At 43.3% G+C, this 27,872-nt stretch overlaps 1 protein-coding gene and 1 pseudogene across 2 annotated transcripts; one reads left to right on the top strand and one right to left on the bottom strand.

The window, feature by feature from the left end:
* Positions 1-6,123: 6,123 nt before the first annotated feature.
* LOC311590047 (serine/threonine-protein phosphatase 2A catalytic subunit beta isoform-like) lies at positions 6,124-7,097 on the top strand (annotated as a pseudogene). The gene has a single exon. The product of its transcript is annotated as a serine/threonine-protein phosphatase 2A catalytic subunit beta isoform-like (transcript).
* A 17,288-nt stretch (positions 7,098-24,385) lies between these two features.
* Positions 24,386-25,529, bottom strand: LOC311590169 (protein SET-like). Its single transcript, XM_084769071.1, has one exon. It carries the CDS (start codon positions 25,410-25,412, stop codon positions 24,828-24,830), a length of 585 nt encoding a protein of 194 aa, XP_084625197.1. The 5' UTR covers positions 25,413-25,529; the 3' UTR covers positions 24,386-24,827.
* Positions 25,530-27,872: the final 2,343 nt, after the last annotated feature.

The raw sequence follows: 27,872 nt of genomic DNA, 5'->3' as shown, positions 1-27,872 counted from the left end.
CCAATTTGTGGAGGGCCCGGGGGCCACGTGGAAACACAGGTGACTGGGTCCACCTAGCCCAGTGAGGGCTCATGCGATGATGGAGGGGACTTAGCCTGCAAACCTGAGCAGCTAGAACCCAGCTTAGACAGTGCCCACAGCCCCGGCAGGATCTCCCACGCACCTGGGAGAGGCTGGAAACCCCTGAGGTGTCTATACACTGGTGTAAAAGGCAACAACAGCTCAGAAGGTCTGACCTGGGTGGGGTCTTGACTACAGGGCCATGGGAAGTACAGGCAGCTTGGAGCAACCTGCCCAGCCAGAGCATACAAAGCCTGTGGTCTGAAACATCCCTGTCTCTGGACCATGGCATACCAATCCTGCAGACTCCACCAGACAGAACCTAGCAGGATCAGTTCCCATAGCCATGGCAGGATCTCTCATGCTCTCAGGAAAGGCTGGACATACCTGAGGTGTCTATATGCTGGTTGAAAAGTTGCCCATAGCTCAGTGGGTCTGATCTGGGTCAGGTCTTGACTACAGGGCTGGGAGCAACTTGCCCAGCCAGAGCTCGTTGTCCACAGTCTGAGTCCCAAAACAGCTGGTCTGCATCATAGCACTAATGTGAAAGGGACAAGGTGGAAGCCCATGTCTGCTGACCCACCCTGGTGCCTAAGGTATATAGCAAAGTCTCCAGGAGTGGAAACCAGGTCACCTGCCTGTTCCAGGGAAGAACTCCCTGCTCCCCATAGGCAAGGGCACATGACCTGTAATCATTCACCAACTATCTACTCTCAATGACCAGTGAAGAACACCAAAAGCTATGTCCCATCACCAGAAACAGTAAAATTACCAAAGGAGAGTGTAAGAATGCAAACAACAAAAACCAAAACAGTTCGGCATCTCTGGATCCCAGCTATCCCAAAGAAAGTAGCCCTGAGAACCCAAACATAATCAAAATACAAGAAAATGATCTCAAGTCCTTAGTATGGAATATGATAATAAAAGAAACGAATAAAACTTGTAAACAACTGCAGGAGGATGCAAGCAAACAGGTTGAAGACATAAAAGAGACATATAGAGAGGCACAGGAAGAATTTCAGGAAAATACAAACAAACAGATGAAGAGGATCAATAAAAGAGTTCAAGATCTGAAGATGAAAATGGAATCTATGATAAATGAACACATAGAAGAAAAACGTGATTGAAAGACCTTAGAGAACATAGCAAGCAACATAGAGATGACCTTCTCTAACAGAATCCAAGAAATGGAGGAATGAATCTCAGGACTTGAAGATACAATTGTAGAATTTGAAAGAACCATCAGTGAAAATGATGAATCTGAAAAGTTCCTGACACAGAACATCCAAGAAATCAAGAACACTATGAAAAAAAGAAACCTGAGAATAATAGGCATTGAGAAAAGAGAAGACACCTGACTCCACAGCCGAGAAAATATCTTGAACAATGTCATAGAAGAAAATTTCATCAATCTGAAGATGCATATGAACATGCAAGAGGCCTATAGAACATTAAATAAAATAGACCAGAAAAGAAAATCTTCCCATCACATAATAATAAAAAGACAAAACATACAGAACAAAGAAAAATATTAAAAATGGCAAGAGAAAAAGGCAGAGTAACGTATGATGGCAAACCTATCAGAATTACACCCGACTTCTTAGCATAGACCATGAAAACCAGAAGGACCTGAACAGAAGTCCTGCAAACCCTAAGAAAACACAGATGCCAGGCCAGACTACTATACCCAGCAAAACTATCAATAACCATTGATCGAGAAAACAAAAGATTCCACGACAGAAAAAAATTCAAACAGTTCCTATCCACAAATCCAGCTTTACAAAAGTTACTAGAAGGAAAACTCTACCCCAAAGGGATGAGTAACAACCAAAACTAGACAGGAAATAGATAACTACACCATTGTAAAATCACAACCTCACACACTCCCGACTATAACAAACATCAAAAATTGAAGGGACTTAACAGTCACTGGTCATTAATATCTCTCAACATCAATGGTCTCAATTCTCCAATAAAAAGACACAGACTAACCAAGTGGATGCATAAACAAGACCCAACATTCCTCTGCCTTCAAGAAACACATCTCATCCACAAAGACAGACATTACCTCAGGGTAAAAGGCTGGAAAAAAATATTCCAAGGAAACGGTCACAAGAAGCAAGCTGGTGTAACCATTCTAATTTCTAATAAAATAGACTTTCAACCAAAATTAATCAAAAGGGATGAGGAAGGACATTTCATACTCATCAAGGGTAAAATCAACCAAGATGACATCACAATTCTGAACATCTATGCTCCACATACAAGGGTACCCACACTTGTAAAAAAAACTGTTAACAAAGCTTAAACCACTCATTGATCCCCACACATTAATAGTGGGAGACTTCAATACCACACTTTCACTGAAGGATACGTCACTGAAACAGAAACTAAGCCAAGAAATAACACCATTAACCAATGCCATGAATGAAATGGATCTAACAGATATTTACAGAACTTTTCACTCAATCACAAAGGATTATACCTTCTTCTCAGTACCCACAGAGCCTTCTCCAAAACTGTTGAGAAAGTAGGTCACAAAGCAAGCCTCAACAGATACAAGAAGATTGAAATAATACATTGTATCCTATCAGATTACCATGGTCTAAAGCTGAACTTCAACAACAACAGAAATAACAAAAAGCCTACTCACACATGGAAACTAAACAACTCTCTACTTAATGACACCTGGAAGGAAGAAATAAGGAACTCCCTGAAATTCAATGAAAATGAAGGAACAACGTACCCAAATTTGTGGGATACATTGAAAGTAGTGCTAAGAGGAAAATTCATAGCACTAAGTGCCTTTATAAAGAAATTGGAAACATCCCACATAAGCAACTTAACGACACATCTGGAAACCCTAGGAAAAAAAGAAGCAGAAATGCCTAAGAGGAGTAGCTATCTGGACATATTCAAACTCAAGGCTGAAATCAATAAATTAGAAACAAAGAGAACAATTCAATGAGTCAATAAAGCCAGGAGCTGGTTCTTCGAGAAAATCAACAAGATAGACAAACCATTAGCCAAACTAACTAAAAGATGGAGAGACACTAAGCAAATCAACAAAATCAGAAATGAAAAGGGAGACATAACAACAGACCCTGAAGAAATACAAAGAATCATAAGATCCTACTTCAAAGGTATATATGCCACAAAATTTGAAAATCTAAGGGAAATGGAAAATTTTCTTGATTGATTCCACTTGTCAAAATTGAATCAAGATCAGATAAACAAATTAAATCATCCTATTTCTCCTATAGAAATAGAAGCAATCATTGATAGCCTCCCAACCAAAAACAGACCAGGGCCAGATGGTTTCAGTGCAGAATTCTACCAGACCTTCAAAGAAGAGCTAATATCAATACTCTTCAAGCTACTCCAAAAGATAGAAATGGATGGAACATTACCAAATTTTTTCTATGAGGCCACAGTCATGTTGATACCTAAACCCCATAGAGACCGAACAAAAAAGAGAATTTCAGACCAATTTCTCTCATAAACATTGATGCAAAAATACTCAGTAAAATACTCGTAGAACGATTACAAGAACCTATCAAAGATATCATTTGCCATGGCCAGGTAGGCTTCATTCCAGGCATGCAGGGATGTTTTAATGTATGGAAATCCATAAATGTAATCCACCATATACATAAACTGAAAGAACAAAAAACACATGATCATCTCCTTAGATGCAGAAAAAGCATTTGACAAAATCCAACACCCTTTCATGTTTAAAGTTTGGAGAGATCGGGAGTACATGGTGCATACCAAAACATAATAAAGGCTATACACAGCAAGCCAATAGCCAGCATCAAATTAAATGGAGAGATACTCAAGGAAATTCCTCTAAAATCATGGATCAGACAAGGCTCCCCACTCTCTCCATATGTCTTCAATATAGTTCTTGAGGTTCTAGCCAGAGCAATAAGATATCAAAAGGAGATGAAGGGGATTCAAATGGGAAAGGAGGAAGTCAAATTATCCCTATTTGGAGATGATATGATAGTGTACATAAGTCACCCCCAAAATTCAACCAGAGAACTCCTACAGTTGATAAACACTTTCAGCAAATTGGCTGGGTACAAAATTAACTCAAAAAAGTCAGTAGACTTCCTATGTACAAAGGACAAACATTCAAAGGAAGAAATTAGGACAACTATTCCCTTCACGATAGCCACAAGCAATATAAAATATTTAGGAGTAACTCTAACCAAGCAAGTGAAGGACTTGTTTGAAAAGAACTTCAAATCTCTGAAGAAAGAGATTGAACATGGCATCAGAAGATGAAAGCATCTCCCTTGTTCATGGATTGGAAGAGTTAACATAATAAAAATGGCTGTCTTACCAAAAGCAAATTACAGATTCAATGCAACTCCTATCCAAAAACCTACACAATGTTTTTAAGACATTGAAAGACCTATTCTCAACTTCATATGGAAAAACAAAAAAACCAGAATACCTAAAACAATCCAATACAATAAAAGATCCTCTGGAGGAATCTCCATTTCTGATCTCAAGCTGTACTGTAGAGTAATAATAATTAAAACAGCGTGGTACTGGTGCAGCAATAGGTGATCAATGGAATTGAATTGAAGACCCAGAAATAAATCCACACACATATGGTCACTTGATTTTTGAAAAAGAAGCCCAATCTATTCAATGAAAAAAGGATAGCATCTTCAACAAATGGTGCTGGTGTGACTGGATTTCTACATGTAGACAAATACAATTAGACACATATTTGTCACCATGCACAAAACTCAAGTCCAAGTGCATTAAGGACCCCAACATAAAACCAGAGAAACTAAATCAGTCAGAAGAAAAAGTAGGGAAGAGCCTGGAACACATTGGCACAGGAGACAACTTCCTGAACAAAACTCTAATAGCCCAGGCCTCAAGGTCAACAATTCACAGTGGGACCTCATGAGGCTGAGAAGCTTCTGTAAGGCAGGAAACACTGTCAAAAGAACACAGTGACAGCGTACAGACTGGGAAAAGATCTTCACCAACTCTACATCTGACAAAGGTCTAACATCCAAAATATATATAGAACTCAGGAAATTAAACACCACCAAACCAAATAACTCAATTAAGAAATGGGGTTCAGAATTAAAAAGAGAATTCTCAACAAAGGAATATCAAATGGCTGAGAAACACTTAAATACATGCTCAACATCTTTTGTTATCAGAGAAATGCAAACCAAAACAACTCTGAGATTCTATCTTACACTTATCAGAATGGCTAAGATCAAAAACTCAAATGACAGTACATGCTGGCAAGGATGTGGAGAAAGGAGAACTCCTTCACTGCTGGAGGGAGTGCAAACCTGTACAATCACTTTGGAAATCAATGTAACATTTTCTCAGACAACTGGAAATAGGGCTTCATCCAGACCCAGCTATTCCACTCCTAGGAATATACCCAGAAAATGCTCCACCACACAACAGGGACATATGCTCAACCATGTTCATAGCAGCCTTATTCATAACAGTAGAACATGGAAACAGCCAAAATGGCCCTCAGTTGAAGAATGGATAATGAAATTGTGGTACATTTACACTATGGTATACTACCCAGCTATAAAACACCAAGGAAATCCTGAAATTTATGGACAAATGGATGGAATTAGAAACGATCATACTGAGCAAGTTAACCCAGAAGCAGAAAGACTTACATGGTATATACTCACTAGCCCAAAAGGCATGTCCCATGAAAGTTTTCACTTACCAGGAGATTGGACCAGTTGTGAGGACATCCTCTTGGGACTCTAGGTGAGAGAAATATAGGAGATGTGGTAATAGAAGGATCCAGAGCATCTTAGAAACCAGAGCATCTTAGAAAGAAGAAGATCATAATGGATGGATCAGGGCCCAGGGGTGACTACTCAAAATATTGCACTAACAAAGGACAATACAAGTAATAAACACAAAACCCCTACTCTGATATAGGCAATAGACAGGACATTCTCCACAGTTATGTGGAGAGCAGGGACTAACTCTGACATGAACTCTGGTACCCCATATTTGATGACCTACCTTTGGTGGAGAGCCCTGGTGGCACTCAAAGAAAGAATAGGCAGGCTGCTAAGATGAGATTTGATAGCCTGTCACCACAAAGTGGGGGAGGAGATCACCTTTGATCATGGACCTAGGGGAGAGTGGAAGGGAGGGAAGAACAGGAGGATACAAGTGATGGGAGAACAATTGAGTTGTAATCTGAATAAATTAATTTTTAAGATTACCAAAGAAATGTACAAAAGGTTTGCATTCTGTGGAGATGCACATGTTCAATTTTGTGACCTTATGGAACTCTTCAGAATTGGTAGGAAATCTCCAGACACAAACTACCTATTCATGAGTGACTGTGTAGGCCCAAGTTATTATTCTGTGGAGACTGTGGCTCTTCTAGTAGCATTAAAGGTGCACTATCCAGAGCACATTACAATACTGCCAGGAAACTATGAAAGACGGCAGATCACACAAGTATACGGATTTTCTGATGAGTGTCTATGGAAGTATGGAAATGCCAGTGTACGGGAAAACTTTACAGACCTCTTTCATTGTCTTTCACTTACAGATTCAGTAGACAGATATTCTGCCTCCATGGTGGCTTCTCTCCACCCATAGATACAGTGGATCATGTGAGAGCTCTGGATCATTTACAAGAAGTTCCTCATGAGGGCCCAGTATGTGATCTCTTATGGTCAGACCCAGAGGACAATGGTGAATGGGGCTTTTCACCATGTGATACTAGCTACACATTTGGACAAGATATTTCTGAAACACTTAATTATGCCAAGGATCTCACACTGGTGTGTCATGCTCTCCCGTTTGCAATGGAATGATATAAATGGTGCCATGATCAGAATGGGGTTACCATTTATAGTGTACCCAATTACTGCTCTTGTTCCAGAAACCAGGCTGCTACCATGGAATTAGACAGCCCTTTAAAATATTTTTCTCTTCAGTTTGGTCCAGCATCTCATGATGGAGAGCCCCATGTGACCCAGTGCACCCCAAACTACTTCCTATAAATTCCTCCCTGGACCTTTTTTTTGTATTTGCAAGTATACCTGGCCCTTTACTATGTACATATGTACATATATATTTAAAAACAATGGTTATCTATGTGTTTCTGTAACAAGTGGTGGTATGTCTTGACATAAAGCCACATCATGGACCACAATGTGATGTACTAATGATAAGTGTTGAGTACAATTTGCAACTTAGGACCCTGTCCTAGACGAGTCAACTGGACTGCTTGCCTGTTGTACTGTAGTAACCATTGTTTTTGACTGGTTAAGCAAAAAAGGTCACTGACTACCTCATTTCCTTTGCGCTTTCTTGGAAATCTAGTTACAATGCTTTAACTGGCATGGATTAACAGAGTTGGAGTTTTATTTTTAAGAACTCACAAGCTGATTTACACTTAAATTCATAATCCTTTATTTTATTGAAATGTATGACTAATTGAAGAAGAGATTCCTTGGGAGTATGTTGTCATAACATTAAAGAGATTTTCTTTCATTTAAACTAAAGTACTATTTGATGTTGAGCTGCGTATTTCTGTCTATTTGTCATGACCATGCATGCATCCTATTTGGTGTCCTGCACAAATAAAGTTTCCAATTTAAACAAACAAATCTGGCTTTAATACTAAACTATTGGTAGACATCAGTGTCCTGACCACCCTCTTTAAGCTTCTTTTTCTGTTAATGGCACATACAAGTGCAGTGAAGAAAGGCCTCCAGATAGCCAAAGCAGAAAAGGCTGCAATACAGGGGAAGGGTGCTTATGATCCAGGAAGGGCTGAAGTACTTTTTCAGTTAGGAAAGCCAATAGGCTTTCAGGTCATGCCATCATCACCTAACTCCAGAGGACGTGAAACTACTGTCTCTGCCTCACTAATGTGGTAATCAACACTGAAATTTTGAATTCTCTGTAGCAAACATACACATTGCGTCTAACCTGCTAGCATCAAGAGAAGAAGCAAAGAACTTCCTACCTCACACCTAGATTTCAAATTTGGAGCTATTATTCCTCTGTGGTAAAACTTTTTACAGGTACCTTTGAGCGAGTCTAGGTTTTACATCACCAACCTCATTAACAGGGAGATGTACATAGAGAAAGATAGGAGTGCATGCTGAATGTGGCACATATATGGGTATGATTCTAGTAAATTACAAGCTCATCTAAAGTACGTAGTGCTGTGTCTGGAATATAGCAAGTACTTAATATTTACAAAGTTATTTATATTTATATAGCTGGTGTAGTGTTGGAATTCAGATGCCACATGAGAATTAAATGGGATTCCCATTTTTCAGGCAACTTTTTCAAAATCCATTTTTAGATATTTAGTCTAAATTCTGAAATCACTTTTCCTTTAATCTCAACCTGCCTCATATTTTCCCTCAATTTCCAGTTTTAATCTAACTTTATTCACTAACATACCCTCATCTGGAAAAACATACCCTAGTGTCTTTACCAGTAGAATCCAAACAGAAACCACCCATTTCCTTAATGACAGTGGGGAGCTTGATTTTCTGACACTACAATGTCAGAGAAATCTTTTCCATTCCCTTTGTCTAATATAGGAAAAATGGAGGAGAAAAACAAAATCTTTACCCATCCAAGCTGAGTTGAGTGGAAAGGTCATATCCTGGCAAGTAGCTAAAGTCAGGTCTCAAAAAGTCAAGTATTTATAAAGCTCCTAAATCTGGATTTTACTTAGTATGAGGAAACTCATTTCAGAGAGGTGAGGATGCAGAAGGCACCCTTAGTAGGGAGCAGTTCTTCTGCTGCCTCAGTCTTGGACTTCCCAGCCCCAGCAAACAGGAAGTGAGGAGCAGCTCTCTGTTTGCTTACAAGTTACCCAGTCTGTGGCATTTTGTTACAGTGGCCTAAAGGGATTCAGACAGGTCAAGAATCGGGAATGAACTTCCTGAGGAGATATGACATGGGGATCAGGTGCACGAGCACCTCAGGCTAGTAGAAAAGAAAACCAGAACAGGCACAAGAGCATGCCTTGGCAGATAAGTCAGTCAAGGGCAGCAGAGGCTGGATCATTCCCTGCCTCAGCATGGCTCCCTCCTCCCCTCCTGCTAGCCCAAACACTGACTTCTAGCAAGTGGCCCTCAGCAGAAGAGGGAGGGTCCAAGAGACAGCGTAGCAGGTAAAGTGCCAGTCATGCTGTCACTAGAACCTGAATTGCACTTCCCTACATTTTAAAAATAGCCTCTCATGATAGAATGTGCATTTCAGTGCTAGAGCGACAGAGACAGGCAGATCCTTAGGGGCACTGGCCAACTAGTCTAGCCCACTTGTCAAATCCCAGGCAAACAAGAATTTCTTTCTTCCTTCCTTCCTTCCTTCCTTCCTTCCTTCCTTCCTTCCTTCCTTCCTTTCTTTCTTTCTCTTTAATTTTTTCTCTCTTTCTCTCTTTCTCTTACTGTCTCTCTCATACACACACACACACACACACACACACACACACACACACACACACACACACTGGAGTGGTAGGTAGTTATGAACTGCCCAAAGTGGGTGTTTGGAGCCAAATTCGGCTCCTCTGCAAGGGCAGTACATGCTCTTAGCCATGGAGCTATCTTTCTAACTCCAAGATTCTGAGACCCTTAAAGTTCCTAACATGCTCAGGCCTCTCACTAACCATCACCAAGACTCCCCAAAAGCCGATGAAGCTGCTTCCCCAGAGGACCAGCCAATCACCTGCTCTAAAGTTAATTCCATCCCCCCTCCAAGTTATGAGGAATGGTCCCATTCACACATCTACCTATCCATCTCTGGCCAAGAGAAGCCTTGCTCTTGCTTTCAGCTCTGCATGGACTCACTTGAAATGATTTCTGGCCTTTTCTGCCCCACTTGCTCTTTAGTCACATAGCACTCCTCACCCAAACCCACTTCAACAACTCCAAAGGAATACTTCAGGTACTGGAAGGAATGTGAGAAAAATGACCCAAATCACAGTTAGACAGAAACCTGTGTCCATTGCAGGACCCCAGCACTTCAGTTTTTCAGGTGAACTGTACCTTTCCTTCTCGCTGAGTCATTTTGTTAATAATCCTGTCCTGGTTTTTCCAGCCCCAACCGCAGCAAGAATGAATGAATCCTGAGACTTTGGATGAGTATTTAAGATGCATAGCAGGTGTCTAAGCAAGATTAAACCTAACTCAGCAATTCCCAGGCTGGCATTCTTCTTAGAGAGTCCCAGTCTCTTCTCCAGAAGGGTTAGTGGTAAGGTTTGTCACTCTGGGAACTCTTGGACAACTGAACCTCAAACTTACAGTAACCTGCTGATAAGAGCTTGGCTTCCATTCAAGGCATGGGCTTGGGTGATGTGCTAGAAACCTAAGCCTAAAGCAGTTAGGAAAGGCTGGGGTCCAAAATTACAGCGTGGGTGAGCCCAGACGATGCCAAGTCCAGCACCACTCATCTGTCAGGCCTGATTAGGGGCCCCACTTCCGGGCAGACAGGCCTGAGGTTAAAATCTCGATTGCTATTTTTCATGCTATGGGATTTTAGGCAGTTTATACACAGTGCCTCTTCTTTAAAACGGAGACTGTTAATAATAATCCCAGTGTCATGAACTGTGAGGAGGATAACACAAATGGTGTTTATTGATGAGCACTAGCCCTTTCTCACTTACATATGCATCACTTTTCTCAGAAAACAGGAACTTTAAATAACTGTTACATCATTTTAAAATTGCAATAGACAGATGGATGCATCAGACATACTGAATTGCTCAGGGGGAAAGAAAATGAAGCCATGAACTACTATTAGAGATAAAGGTGGTGAAGTTCACACAACTAACCAATCAGCAAGGAGAGAACCCAACACAGATGGGTTGGGAGAAGCACTCTGCCATTCAGATCATCCTCCACTGTCCAGTGCATAGTGTCCGTCAGCTTTGCATGGGTCCCAACAAAGGCACGCCAAATGAAAAAGCCTGGAGCAGTTCTCTAAGATTCTGGGCCGGCTGAGAAAGGGTTAACTACTCTGGAGCTGAGTGAAGCCCTCAACAGCCTCAGGCTCATGGCACTATTGTTTACCTTGTGTTCTGAGCACCTGACTCAAGCTGAGCAGGAGGGTTTATTTTCTCACTTGGAAAGTTTTCAAAGAACCAAAAGGATTTGGTTAAAAGGAAATAAGTCCACACCAGCCAATTTTTTTTCAGTGGCCAAATGGGATGGGCAGGAAAAAAAAAAAGAATTAATCAGCAATCTGCTTCGGGTAGTATACAACAGACCCATTCAGAGGACACTGTCATTTGTTTATCAGTACCAGCCAGCAGCTTCCTGCAACCAGCAGCTGCTGTCACTCTGCAAAGGGATGTAGTAAAAATGTTAGGGCAAAGCAAATGAAAAATATTTGACTGCATTTATCTTCCTTTTTGGCTATTTTTACCCCCTGCCAGCTTCTCTGACAGCATCTCACTTTTTATTCTTGCTTTTGCTTAGCACTGGAGGTATAAGTGTTGTTATTTAATGTTCTCAAGAGAAGGTGAGACCATGAAACCTAAGCGATGAGGACATGGTGGGACCACCTCTGTGCTGGACCTAAAATGGCCTCCTAGTCCTTAGGCAGGCCAATGGCAATCAGGAAAGGCGGAAATGGCCAAGTCTGTGAATGTTTGAATGCTTACTCACCTGAAGCTGGGCAGAGCAAAGTTACTACTTACCTTCCCAGTGAAGGGCTCCATAAACATACCTGAGCGCCTCAGTTTGAAGTGTAGGGATTTTGTTTTCTTAGCTTAGAATGATATTTATTATCCCATACTTTATTGGTTGACTGGTTGCATAACCCAGGCTTTGCTTGGAATCTGTCCCCTTCCTGCCTTGGTCTCCCAGGTACTAAGATTATAGGCTTGTGCTGCCATGCCCATCAAGATCCAGTGCTTATTTCTGAAGTTTACTTACCCATAATGCCCCTTTATATATTGTAATCTCGGTGAATTGTCTTCATCATTATCAGCAGACTGTGCAGTACTTTCTTCATGAAAAATTACTGTAATTATCTTCCTATTGTGCCTTAATCCATCCATCCACCTATTCATCCACCCTTTCTTTCTTTCTTTCTTTCTTTCTTTCTTTCTTTCTTTCTTTCTTTCTTTCATAGGTCATACACCAGGTTCTTGTTATGAGTGTAGTGGTGAGGACCTGTGGATACAAAACTGAATGAGTCCCACTTGCTAGCATCAAGCTCACTCCAAGGAGCTAGAAGGTAAACAAGCAGGAGATTTGCAAGGAAATGTCCTGGACCCAGGAAAACCCATCTTCTGTGGGTGCACAAAGGGTGCCTTCTCTTCTGGCTACCTCTGCTTGACCCTGCCTTCTCTTCTCCCTTCGCTTATTGCCCTGTAGTGTTGGTATGTCTCCTACCATTTCCCTCACTGCACATCATACCCCATTTCTCATGCCCCAGCACAGAGGGCAGGCTCATGCGTGTACTTCTTACTCTTCTAGACGTCTTGCTTATGAGCAGCCTTTCACAGAATAAATCAATACTAGTTCTTTAAAGCAAAGCACCACTAAAGCGTCTTTCTCTTTTTCTTGAAGCACATTGTGAAGATTCTAATCTACAAAGCATACTAAAATGAGAACAGACTCACTGTGCCTCCCTTCATACTCATTTTAACTCGTCTGATTTACAGAGCTGATAGGTGAGGAGATGCTGTCCTCCACCCTGCACTAGGGGTACCCTGACAGGAACATCCATCAAGCAAGCTGTCAGAGCACAATGCTTCAAGACACCGTTAAACAAAGGTCTGTCTGGTTAACACTTCCAGGAGATGAGAAAGAAGACTGGTGGAATTTTGGGGTCACTTATATACACTATCATATCATCTGCAAACAGGTACATTTACACTATGGAATACTACTCAGCTAATAAAAACAAGGAATTCCCGAAATTTGTGGACAAATGGATTGAACTAGAAATGATCGTAATGAGTGAGATAGCCCAGAAGCAGAAAGACTCAAATGGTATAGGGGCATGTCCCATGAATGTCTTCACTTAGCAGGAAAGTGGGACAGATGGGAGAACATCCTATAGGGACTCTAGGTGAGAGAAGCATGTGAGAATGGGGAAATAGAAGGATACAGAAGGTCCTAGAAACCTACAAGAAGAACATTATGATAGGTGGATCTGGGCCCAGGGGTCCTGCTCAAACTATGGCACCAGCCAAGGACAATACATGCAGTAAATACCAAACACTGACCCAGATCTAGCCAATGGACAAGACATTCTCCACAGCTGAGTGGAGAGCGAGGACTGATTTTCACATGAACTCTGGTGCTCCATATTTGACCACATCTCCTTGATGGGGAGGCCTGGCGGCACTCAGAGGAAGGATAGCAGGCTACCAAGAAGAGACTTGATACCCTGTGAGCATATACAGAGGGAGGAAGTCCTCCTCAGTCACAGTCATAGGGGAGGGGAGTAAGGAGAAAATGAGAGAGAGGGAGGGAGGAATGGGGGGATACAAGGGATGGGCTAACAATTGAGATGTAATATGAATAAATTAATTTTATATGTCTATATATATATATATATATATATATATATATATATATAGAGAGAGAGAGAGAGAGAGAGAGAGAGAGAGAGAGAGAGAAAAGAGTGTTAACGCCAGCACTCTGGAAAAAGTATGTCCCTCCCTCAACAGAGACGTGGCCACAGCAGTAAAGTCTCAAGACTTAAAAATGAATTACAAATATGTCTTCTTTTATGAATCAACTCCTGCCTGAAATATATTGATGCCACTGAAAACAGGATTTCTCTTTATTAGTAAACTCAGGCTCTTATTTATGTATGTAAATATAAAGATGACTGAGGATTTTAAGCCCAAACAGATAGTTATACTGGTCTGATGGGGTGCCAGACGGGAGCTGGGGCCCTGAGACATGAGCACATGAGAGGACAGCGGCCACTACACAGTCATTGCATTAGTATCTTAGTGATTGAATGTTTCAGAACATCTTGAAATTTAAACACATATTAGAATCTAAAACACACATGTTAACTGCCATGTGAAATAGTATTTTGTTGTTCCTTTCAAAAGCCTTAGATCTTTCTGGTTTTGGGGTCACTCAAGGCAAGAGAGAATTCCCACAAAGATATAAGAGACTCAGAAGCATGACATCAGAAGCAGGTGGGGAGCAAGCCTAAATGGGGTTCTCAGATATCAGGCTGTGTTTATGTGGGAAGCCGCACTCACATTCGCCATTACAAGATGGCGCTGACACCCTGTGTCCCATGCTGACAAACAACTAATCTGCGCATGTGCGAAGGGATTTTCCACTTGTGCTCTGCCTCTCCCGTGCGTCATCTCGCCCGATGAGCAACAGCCAATCAGGAACTGACACATCCTAAGCGGAGGACAGTTTCCTATATAAGGGATGGGTTTCTGCTGTTTGGGGTCTCCATTTTACTTGTGTAAGCTTATGCTCTCCCTCTCAAGATGCATTAAAGCTTTACTGCAGAAGGATCCTGTTTGTGTGTGCAACGTCGTTCTTGCTGGTGAGACGGTAACGCTAGCCACATATGGTGCCAAAGCCATCGTCATGCACCATCGGAGACCCCCTGACTACAGGGAGGATTCAGAACTGCAGGGTTGGTAAGTTCGGAGAGGTATGCATATTTTTGAAATTCTTGGGCTGATTCTGGCTGTAATATTTACTGCCGTAATTGTCAAGAGGGCAGTAGATGAAGGACAGGTCACCCTAGAAGAAGTTCAGGATAGCATGTCAGAAACCGAACATAGTGAGAGGTTGGGTGCGCGCAGGAAAAAGGATGCCCATAAAAAGAAAAAAGCTCAGGACCCTCCTGTAAAAGGAGTGCAACCCCCCTCAGGACCTAGTTCACCGCCGAGAGAAATATCACAAAGGTTTTATCCTTTAAAGGATCTTGAGGCATTGAATATTGATAGCTCTACAAGCTTTAATACCTCTGACAATGAGACTCTTGATTCGGAGGAAGAAGCCGAATTAGAGGAAGAGGCAGTCAGGTATGAGGAAGAGAGATACCACCTAGACAAACAAGAGGGTAATAAAAAACCCTCCCTCAATTCATCTCGCAGGGTGACACCCACTGCTCCTCCACCCTACGAACTGCAGTCTGGATTTTCCTTCTGGCCGGAAATGATTCGTAAAAAATTACATAATTTTTTTCCTGTGTTTGAAACAGAGAACGGGGGTCGAGTCCATGCAATAAAGGACTTGGCTGAATCTGTTCGCAAATATGGGGTTAATGCAAATTTCACCCTGGTAATGTTAGAAAGAATTGGCACTGGTGCCCTAATTCCTTCTGATTGGCAGATGGTGGCCAAAGCCGCACTTCCAGATATGGGCCAATATATAGAATGGAGAGCCCTGTGGTTTGAGGCCGCTCAAACACAGGCTCGGGCCAATGCCCTTGCACTTACCCCTGAACAGAGGGATTGGACCTTTGATTTGTTAACAGGTCAAGGTCAATTTACTGCAAATCAGGTAAATTACCATTGGGGAGTTTATGCTCAGATTTCACAGACTGCCATTAAGGCCTGGAAAGCACTCTCTAAAAAAGGGGAAGCTAATAGGCGCCTCACAAAGATTATTCAAGGCCCTGAGGAGTCGTTTTCCGATTTTGTGGCCAGAATGACAGAAGCTGCAGGGCGCATTTTTGGAGATATTGAACAGGTTGAGACAAGTTTTTCAGTCCGCGATAAAGCGGGGGACGTTCGGAGACCCTTTAAAAGTGGGAAACTCTTCATCATGTCTGATCAGGGCGACTCAGAAAGGGCTGCTGAAAACTAAAGGCTTGAGAGACTCATGCTAAAAATGGAGTCGCTCGCGTAGAAACAGCATGAGCAGGGTAGGAGGAAGAAGAAGGCAGAAGAGGCCGCGCCCAAACGAGATAATCCGCCATCTTGGCGTGCCTCGGAACTGGCACCGCCGCCTTATGCGGACACTTCACCTTTATCAGCACCACAGGGGAACTATCATTCTCTGTGCCCAGAGGTTTGGAAGCAGGCTCGTGCCACCTTCCCAGTGTTTGAGGATGCCAACACCAATGGCCATGATTAATGGAGGAGCATTTGGTAATGCTACTTTCAGCTGGAATACATCTGACCTTTTTGAAACTTCTAACAGGTGGTTCAGCTCAGATGCGAATGGACATGTCAGGGTTATGCATTACATCTGTGCCATATAACAATTTTACATGAGCTGCTAATTTGTCTAAGAGTCTTTCATCTTATCTCCAGGGGAACTGGTCTGCAGAGTTTGAAGAGATCTGCGCACTGCCGCCATTGTTACATGCGTAGATGTATCCACCGCTGAAGGCCTCGCCTCTTGGATTCAACAAGCTATGCATCATCTTAAGGAGTGGGCAGGTATCGGGACTTTAGCTATGGCCCTTCTGATTATCAGCTTCCTCTGCCTTGTGTTCCTTCGACGCTTGGTCATATCCCGAAACAGAGACTGTGCCCTAATTGCACAAGCCTTCTATGCTATTGAGGCTGGACAGTCCCCTCAGGCTTGGCTGGCAGCCTTTAAGTCCTGATCCTCGTCACATTCGGGGTGCAAGGCAAAGCACTGCACAGGAGGTACATTGTTTGCAGTTAATGGCTTCCTGGAGAGCACGTCTGATTGCATGTGGGCTGACACCCAAAATCCCACCTCCAGAAAAAGGTGTCGGTCGGGTCCAGAGCTAGGCTGGGGCCGAGCCCCTAGCTGAGTTCTGTTGTACATCAGTGGCCAAACTTCAGGGCGGGTTTCGCACATGATCAAGGTGAATAACCTGGGTTATGGACGGTCATACATCAGTGCCCTCTGGAGATCAGACCTCTACTCTCACCCGTTTCGTCCTGATCTTACAAAATAAAACAGGGGGGACTGTGGAGAGCTGCGATGTGCTGTGCCTTAACAAGGCGCAGGTTTCTGCCATCCCTACGGCGAGCGCTCTCTAAGATAAACAAGTCCTTATATGGCAAAAGGCTGTGCAAGGGTAACTGGTGATCTGATGACGAGCAGTCCTGCTCTGACGCGGACCTATGAGGAGGTGACACCTGGCATGAGCTGATTGGTCCTTGAGTTGTACTTAAGCTTGGCCCTCCCCTTCTTCGGGGCCATTCCCACAGAGCTTAATCCTGAGTAAAGATCTCGAGAAGAAGTCTGGTTGTTAGCTTCTTATTTCCGCTGGACGGTCCGGTGCGACAAGTGGTTTTGACTGGCCCAACTGGGCTGTGAACAAAAATTCCCTGGAATTATGTGTTACCTCAGTTCAATATGAAAATTTCACTAAAGCAGCTAATCTGTCAAAAGAGTCTCTTTCAGTTTATTTTACAGAATTGGACAGCGGAGTTTGAACAGACCTTAAGAGAATTGCGAACTGCTATCATTCAAGTCAATTCCACATGGCTGGATCTGTCACTTACTGAGGGATTCTCGTCGTGGATATCCTCAGTCTTCTCCTTCTTTAAAGAATGGGTTGGGGTTGGATTGTTTGGAGCTGCAATCTGCTGTGGATTAGTATTGACCCTATGGTTGGTCTGTAAACTCAGGGCTCAAACAAAAAGAGACAAGGTGGTTATCACCCAAGCACTTACTGCTTTAGAGTCTGGGACCTCCCCTGATATATGGCTAACCATGCTTAAGCAATAAGTCGCTGGCTGCTCAGCTCTTGCACCCTCAGAGTCTCATCTCATTGCACGAGGTAGAGTGAGTAAGCTTCAGCAGCCCTGGAGAGTTGCATAGCGAAGCATTGCAGTAGAATGGCTCTGCAGCATATATGAGCTAATTCTAGGGAGGCATGTCATCTTGCATGAAGGTTGCGTGCCCCAGTGTCCTTCCCCCGGAAAAAATGGCACAGGGCCAGGCTATGACCTCTCCAGGTGAAGAGCTTAGATGAGAGTTGTGTATGCAGGCCTGATATTTTGTTTGGGGATTTGACCTCTGTCTTCACTCTCCTTGTTGGGTGTCTTATTGCTTCTTAATAATAAGAAAAGGGGGAGATGTGGGAAGCCGCGCTCACATTCGCCATTACAAGATGGCGCTGACATCCTGTGTCCCATGCTGACAAACAACTAATCTGCGCATGTGCGAAGGGATTTTCCACTTGTTGTGCTCTGCCTCTCCCGTGGTGTCATCTCACCTGATGAGCAACAGCCAATCAGGGACTGACACATCCTAAGCGGAGGACAGTTTCCTATATAAGGGATGGGTTTCTGCTGTTTGGGGTCTCCATTTTACTTGTGTAAGCTTATGCTCTCCCTCTCAAGATGCATTAAAGCTTTACTGCAGAAGGATCCTGTTTTTGTGTGCAGCGTCGTTCTTGCTGGCGAGACGGTAACGCTAGCCACATGTTTAGAAGCCATTGCACCTAGAATGGGGCTAATGCAAGGGAGGACAGTGAGGCATCACCAAGAGGCAGAATCTGCAGTCTCTGACAATTTGAACTCTGTGGGCACTCTCTAATAAAGACCCCTGCTCATCACTTGTATCCCCCCACCCTCATTTGACTTTGATTATTCATTCCGTGTTGGGTCATGGAACTCCATACTGTGGCAGAAGACTCTTCATGGTGGTATGCCAGCTTAATTTGCCTCTAATGGTAGGTATAACTGTCCTCAAGAATGCTAGTGGGGATGGTAGAGGGTGGGTCTGTCCACAAAGGGGTTCACAATTGAGAGTGACCAGGGAGACATAGCTGTCTATTCCTTTCAGGTTCCTCTTCAAGTCTGCCTTTGTCTCTTGTCTTAAAAGGCCCTAAGAATGCCTATTGCACTTCCAGGTGCATTTTCCTACATTCCCATCCTCTCCTGTCCTCAGGGCTTTGAGCATCCAGACTGCATAGTTAAGTACCCACACTACATAGATCTGTCAAAGGATCTAAGTATTCCATTAACATATTCATTGCCTCCCAGGGAAGGCTCCAGAGGCACACTACCTCATAGACCTCCCAGAAGACACAACTTCCAACCTCCTTTTAGGGTCTGGGTTAGCTTTACTTTGGGAAGAAGAACACATCCAATGTGTGAACTCAGCCTGGAGGCAGTTGTGTCTAAAGAGAATATCTGAGTGTCCTCTGTTGGAGTTTGTGCGTAGGGGTGAAGGAGGTACGGTGGGATGAAACTTTACTATCCCCTATAACTCATAGGCTTAAGTCTTGACTGCCAGCCTATAGGGCCATTGGAAGGTGGAAGCAGTGTTAGGAGAAGGGATGTTGTCCTAGTCAGGGTTACTATTGCTATGATGAAACTCCACGACCAAAGAAGGAAAGCGTTTATTAGGCTTATACTTCTATTATCACTGTTAATCATCATAGGAAGTCAGGACAGGAAGACAAACCTGGAGGCCACGGAGGGAAGGGCAGTGCTTACTGGCTTGTTCCTCCTTGCTTTCTCAGCCTGAGTTCTTATAGAATCCCAGATCATCAGGCCAGAGTGGCACCATCCATAAAGGGCTGGGCCCTCCTCCATCATCAATTACCAATTAAGAAATACTCTATGGGTTTGCCCACAGCCTGACCCTATGGAGGCATTTTTTCAATCAAAATAACTGCAGCATATGTCAACTTGATATAAATCTAGCCAGCACAGATGTAGTGAGAAAGTTAGATCTTGGGGGTAAGTCCTTGAAGGAGTCTGGAGTCCTTTCTCTCTCCTTGCTGGTTCAATAGTGTGACCCACCCTGAACCACTATATGCTTTCCGCCCCCTATAGCATTTGCTTTGGTTTCCCAGTTCTTAAACAGAATATGATGACAAAAACAACATAAGGGAGAAAGGGTTTATTCTGCTTCACAGTTCTAAGGTACAGTCCCTTGTGGTGTGGAAGTCAAGGCAACAGGAACTTGAAGCAGCCGGTCACATCGCATCCAGTCAGCTCATGAAAGTGCTCAGCCCTGTTTTCCAGTTCATATAGTCCAGGACCCTGGTCAGCAGATGGTGCCACCCACATTTGGCATATCATCTCACCTTAACACATTCAGGAAAACCCCCCACAGGCATGCCCAGAGGCCAGTTTCCTTGGTGATGAACCATCACAGTGTTCTGTTTAGAGATAGGTCACAGGGCCAAAAGACTATGAACAGAAGCCCGTGAAAACATAAGCCACAATTAACCTCTTCTCTTTCAAATTACTTATTTCATATATATTGTTACAATGAAAGGACATTAACACAGGAAGGGTAGCTGTCAAAAGCCCCTCTCTCCTGATCCCTAAGCAGGAAGAATCCCAAAGAAGAGTCCTTTGAAGCTGAAGGAAGATGAAAGTATGGGAGTGATTTAGGTGCGAGGATGCCAATCAGAGGAATAAGGTGTGCCAATTACTCCGCGCAGAGAAAAGAAAGACGCCACTGGTGAAGAACTGGCAGGAAGCAGAGAGGCCCAGGAGATAGTTACCTCTGAGACATGGATGGAGTTGTGCCATGTCTGGGTAATGCTACCTCATCAGCATACTCCCACAAACTTGCCTGAAGAGTGGCCATTACCAGAAAATGTTTTTGGAGTTCTATGGGGGTGGGGTGAGTGTGTGAGTGGCAAAGTTTAAGTTTGAAGAAGTGTCTGTACATGAGCAAAAAGGTAGGAAGAAGGATGGTCTAACAGGCTGATCCTGCACTGGGCCATGGAAATTAGCAAAAGGTGAAGGACAATGCTCCATTTTCATTATTGTTATTGCCAAGGTCATTTAAGGTTATAGGACAGCTCACTATTATAACAGGTCCCCAGACCTTAGCATGAGTTGCTCCATGACAGAAGTACCATGCAGGCCATAAAGTTCAGAAAGTAGACAGCAGCACCTGCCAAGATGAAAACAGGGACCTAATCCATCAAAGTTCATAGTTCCAGGAGTCTCAAAATGTACTAACCTTGATTTTTGGTTTTCTGTAGTTCTGCTTCTGGCTAACTGTTCTTGCTAACTGAAGATTGCCAACCCAGGGCATGGATTTTGTGCTTAAAAGGCCACTCTGAGAAATGCTTGGGGCTACACTTCGGTCAGAACACCCAGTGTAGTCACAGACTGCCTAATACAGATTTTGTATTGGCTTAAACACATGTCTGACTTGTCTTCTCTGGTGGATACCCCACATCCCTGCCACTGAGTGATGTGGGAGTGTGTAGAGAACCTGCAGAGGTGGCCTCTGGCAACTACATTTGTCTGTCTGCTGGAAACCTGTCACCAAAAAGCCTTCTCTGGCTTTAATCCAGTATCAGGCAGTTCACAACTCTCTCCAATTCCAGGTCTAGGGCCACTGATGCCCTCTTCTGGCCTTTGCAGTACTTGTGCACAGGTGGAATAGGCACACATAGACATGCACACATACAAAACAAATCTTTTTATCAACTTGAGAGTAAGGGCATGGGAGGAGTTCAAAGGACGGGGACTGGGAAGGGATGGAGGGGAAAGGGCTGGAGGAGGAAGCAATGCATTTCTATTTTGATTAAAAACATTTAAACAGGAGGTTGGAGAGATGACTCAGCAGTCAAGAGCACTGGCTGCTCTTCCAGAGGTCCTGAGTTCAATTCTCAGCACCCACATGGTGACCCACAACCATCTAAAATGTGCGCTGATGCCTCTTCTGGTGTGCAGGCATACATGCACACAGAACACTATGTACATAGTAAATAAATAAATAAATAAATCTTTAAAGAACATTAAAATAAACAAGCAGAATTAACTGCGGGCGGGGATCTATTATTTGAAGGCACCCTGGATACTTGGTAGGATGGATACCCCATAGGTATGAGTAAGATGTGCACCCAGATGTCAGCTTAGTTGGTGGTCTTCACTTGTGGACCCTGGTCTATAAGCATAACTTTTCTCCTGCCATCTTGATAGAAACTCCAGAACTCAGATTTTAAAATTGCCAAGTGGGATTTCTGGGCATAGAGCCTGGTGTCATAGTGGAATGGTTCCCTAGGAGACCTAGACACATCTGAAAGATAATAAAGCCTTCTGGGCCAATAAAGAAACAAGAGACAAGCAATTTGATGTTTAGATCTTTATAATAGAGCCTTGTCTTCTGCAACGCGTACCACAGGGCCCTGCTAACTGACCTGGCCCTTTCCCAGTCAGCTTCAAGTGCTCATCCAGACTGCAGTGACTCAGCCTCCAGGCCACTTCTTATTAGGCTTAGTCTTCTCAACGGAGATCTGATTCTCCAGGTGTGGGGAGCTTGGCAGGAAGCACCGATGTCAATCTCCATCTCCTCTCCCAACTCTTCCACTCTCACCCCTAGATTTCAGGGTTAAGACGCTTGATCCTGGCTAAACAAGATTCTTATATTCATACTGACTGCCATAGCCATGACCAGAGGAGAACATTTCTAGATAGAAAGGCAAGCCAGAAGAGTAGAAACATGAGGCTGGTGGTGGCCATCTTTCCCTTAGGTAGAACATGGAAGAAGCAATTATGTGAGTCCAGAGAAGAAATGGAGGGAGACAGAGCTGGGATCCAACCATACTTGGAGCTAAGTGCACACAATTACAGGTATAAAAGCCACAAAACCCTTTATGTTCCCTTAGACTAGTTCAGAAATTGAGCTTTTTAAGTTTCCAAGTGACAGAGCCATAACTCTTACACAGAGAAGTTTAAAAATATTAAAGATCAAGTCAGGCGCGATGGCACACACCTGTAATCCCAGCACTCGGGAAGCAGAGGCAGGTGGATCTCTGTGAGTTTGAGGCCAGCCTGGTCTACAAAGAGTCCAGGACAGGCAAGGCTACACATAGAAATCCTGTCTCAAAACAAACAAATAAACAAACAAACCAAAAAAGCAGCACACTAACTGAGGCCCATGGGATTATAAGTCAGTGAGCTGAGACTTGAACCTAGGCAGTCTGGCCTGAGTCTGTGCTGTAGTGACTGAGCCAACAACAACAACCATGAAGCAACACAGTGGTGTACAGTGATGGAGGAGAACAAGCCATAACGTCCCCTCTCTTCCCATCTTTGGCCGTCCCTAGGTACTGTTTTAGCTTTCCAAGATGACAAAGAGGCCTGGTTCCCCTGGAGATTTTGAGTACCACTGTCCTCTAGACCTAGGGCAGAACACTTTGGAAGAAATGTGACAACCCCCCCTCCCAGATCCAGCATAAATTCCCACAATTCCCTGGACGTGCCGATCTTTTCCCGAGTCCAGTGAATGATGTTATTTAACCTGTGATGAATCCAACCAAATCCCAGGGTAAATTGCGGTATATGGTATACAATACATTTATCGAGGAAAGCCAGATGTTATGAGAACAAGCACTCCCCCTGCTCAGGGCCTGCCTAAAGTGGAAAGCAGGATGACCTGCCATGCTTCATGGGACAAAGTCACTAGGTTTGCATATCCCATGGATAGCTCCCGAAGATTCTCCCTGAAGCTCCAGTTCTCTCTGCCCTCTGTCTAGTATCCCTAGAATTGCCAAATCCTGAATTTGCACTTAGTTTCTTGATTACCCGCAGAAGCCCTGAAGCAGCTACAGCTGCTGCTGTTTTAGGCCCTGTGCATGTCCCTTGCACTTGCCTGAGCTATGGCTTTTGAAATGAGCAGCGACATGGGGACAACAGTTGCCAGGCACGAGGATGGCAGAGCAAAGAAGTAATTCTGAGACTAGAGGGGCAGCAACAAAGGAAGCCTGGCATGCATGATATGCGCATCTTCCTGAGGATGCCAACTATTTTAAGAAGACAGTTTTGCCTCCTGCCGTGGGATGGAGAGGGTACCTGTGAAGCACAGTGGCATGACATATGAGAAAAGGCATTCTGGGGAGGTGTGTAGAGAGGCTGCTTCTTAAATGGCGTAACCTAGAGAAGACGAAGCACTTTCCAAAGGCCCCTTTCAGCAATAATGCATGGCAGCAGGTTGCAGGGTCCCAGTGAGGTAAGGGTGTAGACACATTTCTGTTTTCTTTCTTTCTTCTCCCTCCTTTTTTTTTTTTGGTTTTGTTTTGTTTTGTTTTTCGAGGCAGGGTTTCTTTGTATAGCCTTGGCTGCCCTGGACTTGCTTTGTAGACTAGGATGGCCCAGAACTTAGAGAGATCCACCTGCCTCTGCCTCCCTAAGTGCTGGGATTACAGACGTGCACCACTGAGCCCGGTTCTATTTTCTTTTTTCTTTTTTTTTCATTTGGAGAGAATTTTATTTAAAAATGTCACCTTAAACTGCAAGGATGTCTGTTCAACATCACAATTAAACATGCCAAAGGAGAAGCCATGTTTTCAAAATGCCCACTTAATCCCCCCTCAGACACCTCAAACCCACCCTTTGCTGACCTTCTATATACCTCCTTTTTTTTTTTTCTTTTTATTAAACAAGAGAAAATAGACAGATACATGTTGGTAAATGCTAACTGTCTGTATTCACATAGAGACACAGTGTAATCTCTGAGCCCAATATACAGAGAAAGGAAAAAAAGCTAGAATTCTATTCAGTACTACACAGGGGCCTAACACCCTCCAGCAGAGCCAAGAGAACTGAAGGGCTTCTCTTTTTTCCCCACCAAGCACGGTATTGATATTGAATCCACAGTTTTTGAGACACGAAAGGATAAAATGAATTTAGGACAGAAAAATGGAGATCCTTTTCCTGTTATATTTTGCTCAAGGTATTTTCCCCAAATAAGTTGAGAACCATGGTGTTAAGAGAGACCTCGAAACAGGGCAACTGAGCACAAGAGGGGGAGGGAAATGACTGCAACTTGCTCCCAGGGACTGGAGAAAATTAAAAAAATAAAAAGAAAATAAAAAAGAAGGTTGGAATCCATCGGTCTTCTGTGCTAGTCATCCTCGCCTTCATCCTCCTCTCCTTCCTCCCCTTTGTCCTCCTCTCCTTCCTTCCCTTCATCATTATCTTCATCTTCTTCACCTTCATCCTCATCCCCTTCTTCATCAATATCTTCCAACCCTTCTTCCTCTTCATCATCATCATCATCTTCTGCCTTTCCTTCTTCATCCTCATCCATATCAGGAACCAAATAGTACTGCAAGGGATTTGGCCAAATGTCGTCTTTGATGACCTCTCCTAACTCTTCGGCACCCGCGTCAGAGTGGTCGGTGAACCAAGTGAAGAAGCTCTCTGGCTCTTCGTGCTGCTGCTTCCTGCTGGCCTTATTCTGCGTTTGACTTGAGCACTTTGTCAAATCCTTTCCAGATTTCCATTTGATTTCAGTGGACTTTGAAGATGGGTCACCACTCTCATTCAGATGAAATTCTTTGGAGAGAACTTCATTTTCAAAGTAAGGATTTTCATCAAAATAAAAATCTATTCTGTAACCTGATTTAATGTCTTCAAATTCTGTCACTTCCACTCTGGTCAAATAATGCAGAGCCTCTTCATCCTCCTCCCCAAGCAGTGCGGACATTTGTGGATGGTTGACAAATGTTGTTACCCCAAAATTTGGGACTTTGGCGATCAATTCTGTCCTCTTTTGAAAAAACGGTTGGTGGAGTTTGTTATATTTTTGTTCTACATTCAAAATTTCCTCACTGGCTTGTTCATTAAGTCTGTCTATTTCATTTTGTATTTCATAAATATGTTCAATTGCTTCTTGCTGTTTTTTTTTTCTCCTTCTGACAGGACAGGAGAGCCGATGCGTTCTCCAGCTTCGGGACAGGAGAGCGTTTGAGTTTCTTGGGCGGAGGCTCGTTCGCGGTTTGCCGTTTTGGGGCCCTGGCACGAGGGAGGTGGTCTGAAGCCAGAGGGCAGAGACCCGATGTTCACAGCAGGAAGGAACTCGCAGGACTATTTTCTTTTCTTAATAGAAATCAATACTTTGTTTTCTTCAAGATCTAGATGAAAATGAGTTCAAACCAAAGAGGAAACCAGGCAGCCAGTTCTCATGAGTTCTCTGCTCATTTGGCTTTGATTTGGGCTAATCGTTCCTCATGTTTGTTTGACCCTCAGACCTGCCATATTGTCAACGTCTCTTAGGAAGATGAAACAAGGCAGACAGCGGAGGAAAGTTGTAGATGGTGAAGGAGAGTTATGGAAGGTGAATTCCACAAGCCCTAAAGGACCAGATTTCTCCACACTTTCAGGTGTTGAGACCTTGTGTCCCCACAACAGCATCTACTGGCTCTTTATGCCCAAAGGCCTAGGCTTGAGACTGCATCTCTCTCTTGGTGCTCAAGCCACCACAGGCTGGCACACATCTCTGTTTGTGTGTACAATAACTCCTTCAGAAGCCAAAGGGAGAGGACACACATCCTCACCCCTGTCAATCCTAATCCAGGCAAGAGATTCCACAGGCCCTGATAACATGAAATTCATTCAACAAATCGTTGCTAAGCCTTCAAAGCAGAGCCACTTGGGTTTAATGTGTATAGTGTATGTGTTTTTACAGAAAACCTTCTTATTTGAAATTAAGAAAAAATAAGAGATGGACTACTGGCACTTACCTTAGTTACTGTTCTATTGCTGTGAAGAGACACTATGACCAAGGCAATTCTTACAAAAGAAAGCATTTAATTGAGGATTTGCTGAGAGTTTTTAACTTGCTTAGCAGTGTGAGAGGGTTACTCTGACCATCCTGGCAGTATGTAGGTAGGCATGGTGCTGGAGCAGTAGCCGAGGACTTTACATCCAGATAAAGACAGAGAGACAAAGACAGAGACTGAGCCTAATGTTCAAACCTCAAAGCCCACTTCAGTGACATGTTTCCTCAAACAGGTCCACATCCCTTAATCCTTCCCAAACACTTTACGAACTGGCAACAAAGTATGCAAACATATGATCCTTTGGGGGCCATTATCATTCAAACCCGCACAGTGCATGTTTGCCAAGGCTTGAGGGACATTAACTTTGATTAGAGAACTCTTGAGAGCCCTAGGTAGCAACTGGGTAAACAAAAGATTCATGGTTAAATGAAACTCCTGAGCAAAGGCTTCACATACAGGGTGACTTTTGCCTCTGCAGAGAATTCTGCTGGTGATGGTCCTACTGTGAAGAACTAAAATAGTCACATCAAATTAAAAACTGTCAGGGGGCATAGGAGGCCTGCCTGTTCCTTGATGCCTAGAAAGTGCATAGAGCTGCAGAGTGGGTGTTCTTGGCTTGACTTGACCTTCTTCGTTACTGGTGTGTGTGTGTGTGTGTGTGTGTGTGTGTGTGTGTGTGTGTGTGTGTGTAGGGATGTCCATGCCAAGGTGAGTGTTTGGAAGTCACAGAACTTACGGAATGTCTATTCTGATTGAATTGAGGTTGTCAGGCTCGGGGACAAGTGCCTTTACCTTCTGAGTCATCTTCCTTGTCCTAGGGTATCCTTTTTAAAAATAAGTTTTGAGATAAAATTCAAGTAGTTGTTATCTGTCTGTTCAAGTGTTCAATTCAGTTTTTTGGTTTTAGCATGTTCAGTTGACTACTAAGTTTAGAATGTTTTCATCACCTCCCTACCCCCAAACCATATACCTATTCATAAGCATTTTTTATTTTTCCTTAATCCCCAGTGGCTATTATTAATTTGCCTTTGTGGATTTTCATTTCTGACATATTTGTGGACATAGTGTCTGGTTTCTTACACTTAATGTATTTTAAAGGTTCAGTATGTATCAACACTTCATTTGTACAGCCCGAATTTCATTGTATATATATTCATTTTGCTTACCCATTTCTCAAGTGATGGACATTTGGGTTGCTTTCAGACACATCCACATGACTTGGCACAATTGCAAGGGCATGGAATCAGTCTAGATGTCCATGAACAGATGGGCAGATCCCGGTATTGTTGCAAACACATACAGTGTTAACTGTACTCCGTCATAAAGAAAAATGGAATTTGCATGAAAGTGGACAGAACTGACAACCATTATTTTAAGTAGGGTAG

Source organism: Acomys minous (assembly GCF_964271855.1).
Source record: "Acomys minous genome assembly, chromosome: 19".
Taxonomy (NCBI): domain Eukaryota; kingdom Metazoa; phylum Chordata; class Mammalia; order Rodentia; family Muridae; genus Acomys; species Acomys minous.
Note: the sequence above shows the minus strand (reverse complement) of the source record. Positions and strands in the feature narration are given on the sequence as shown.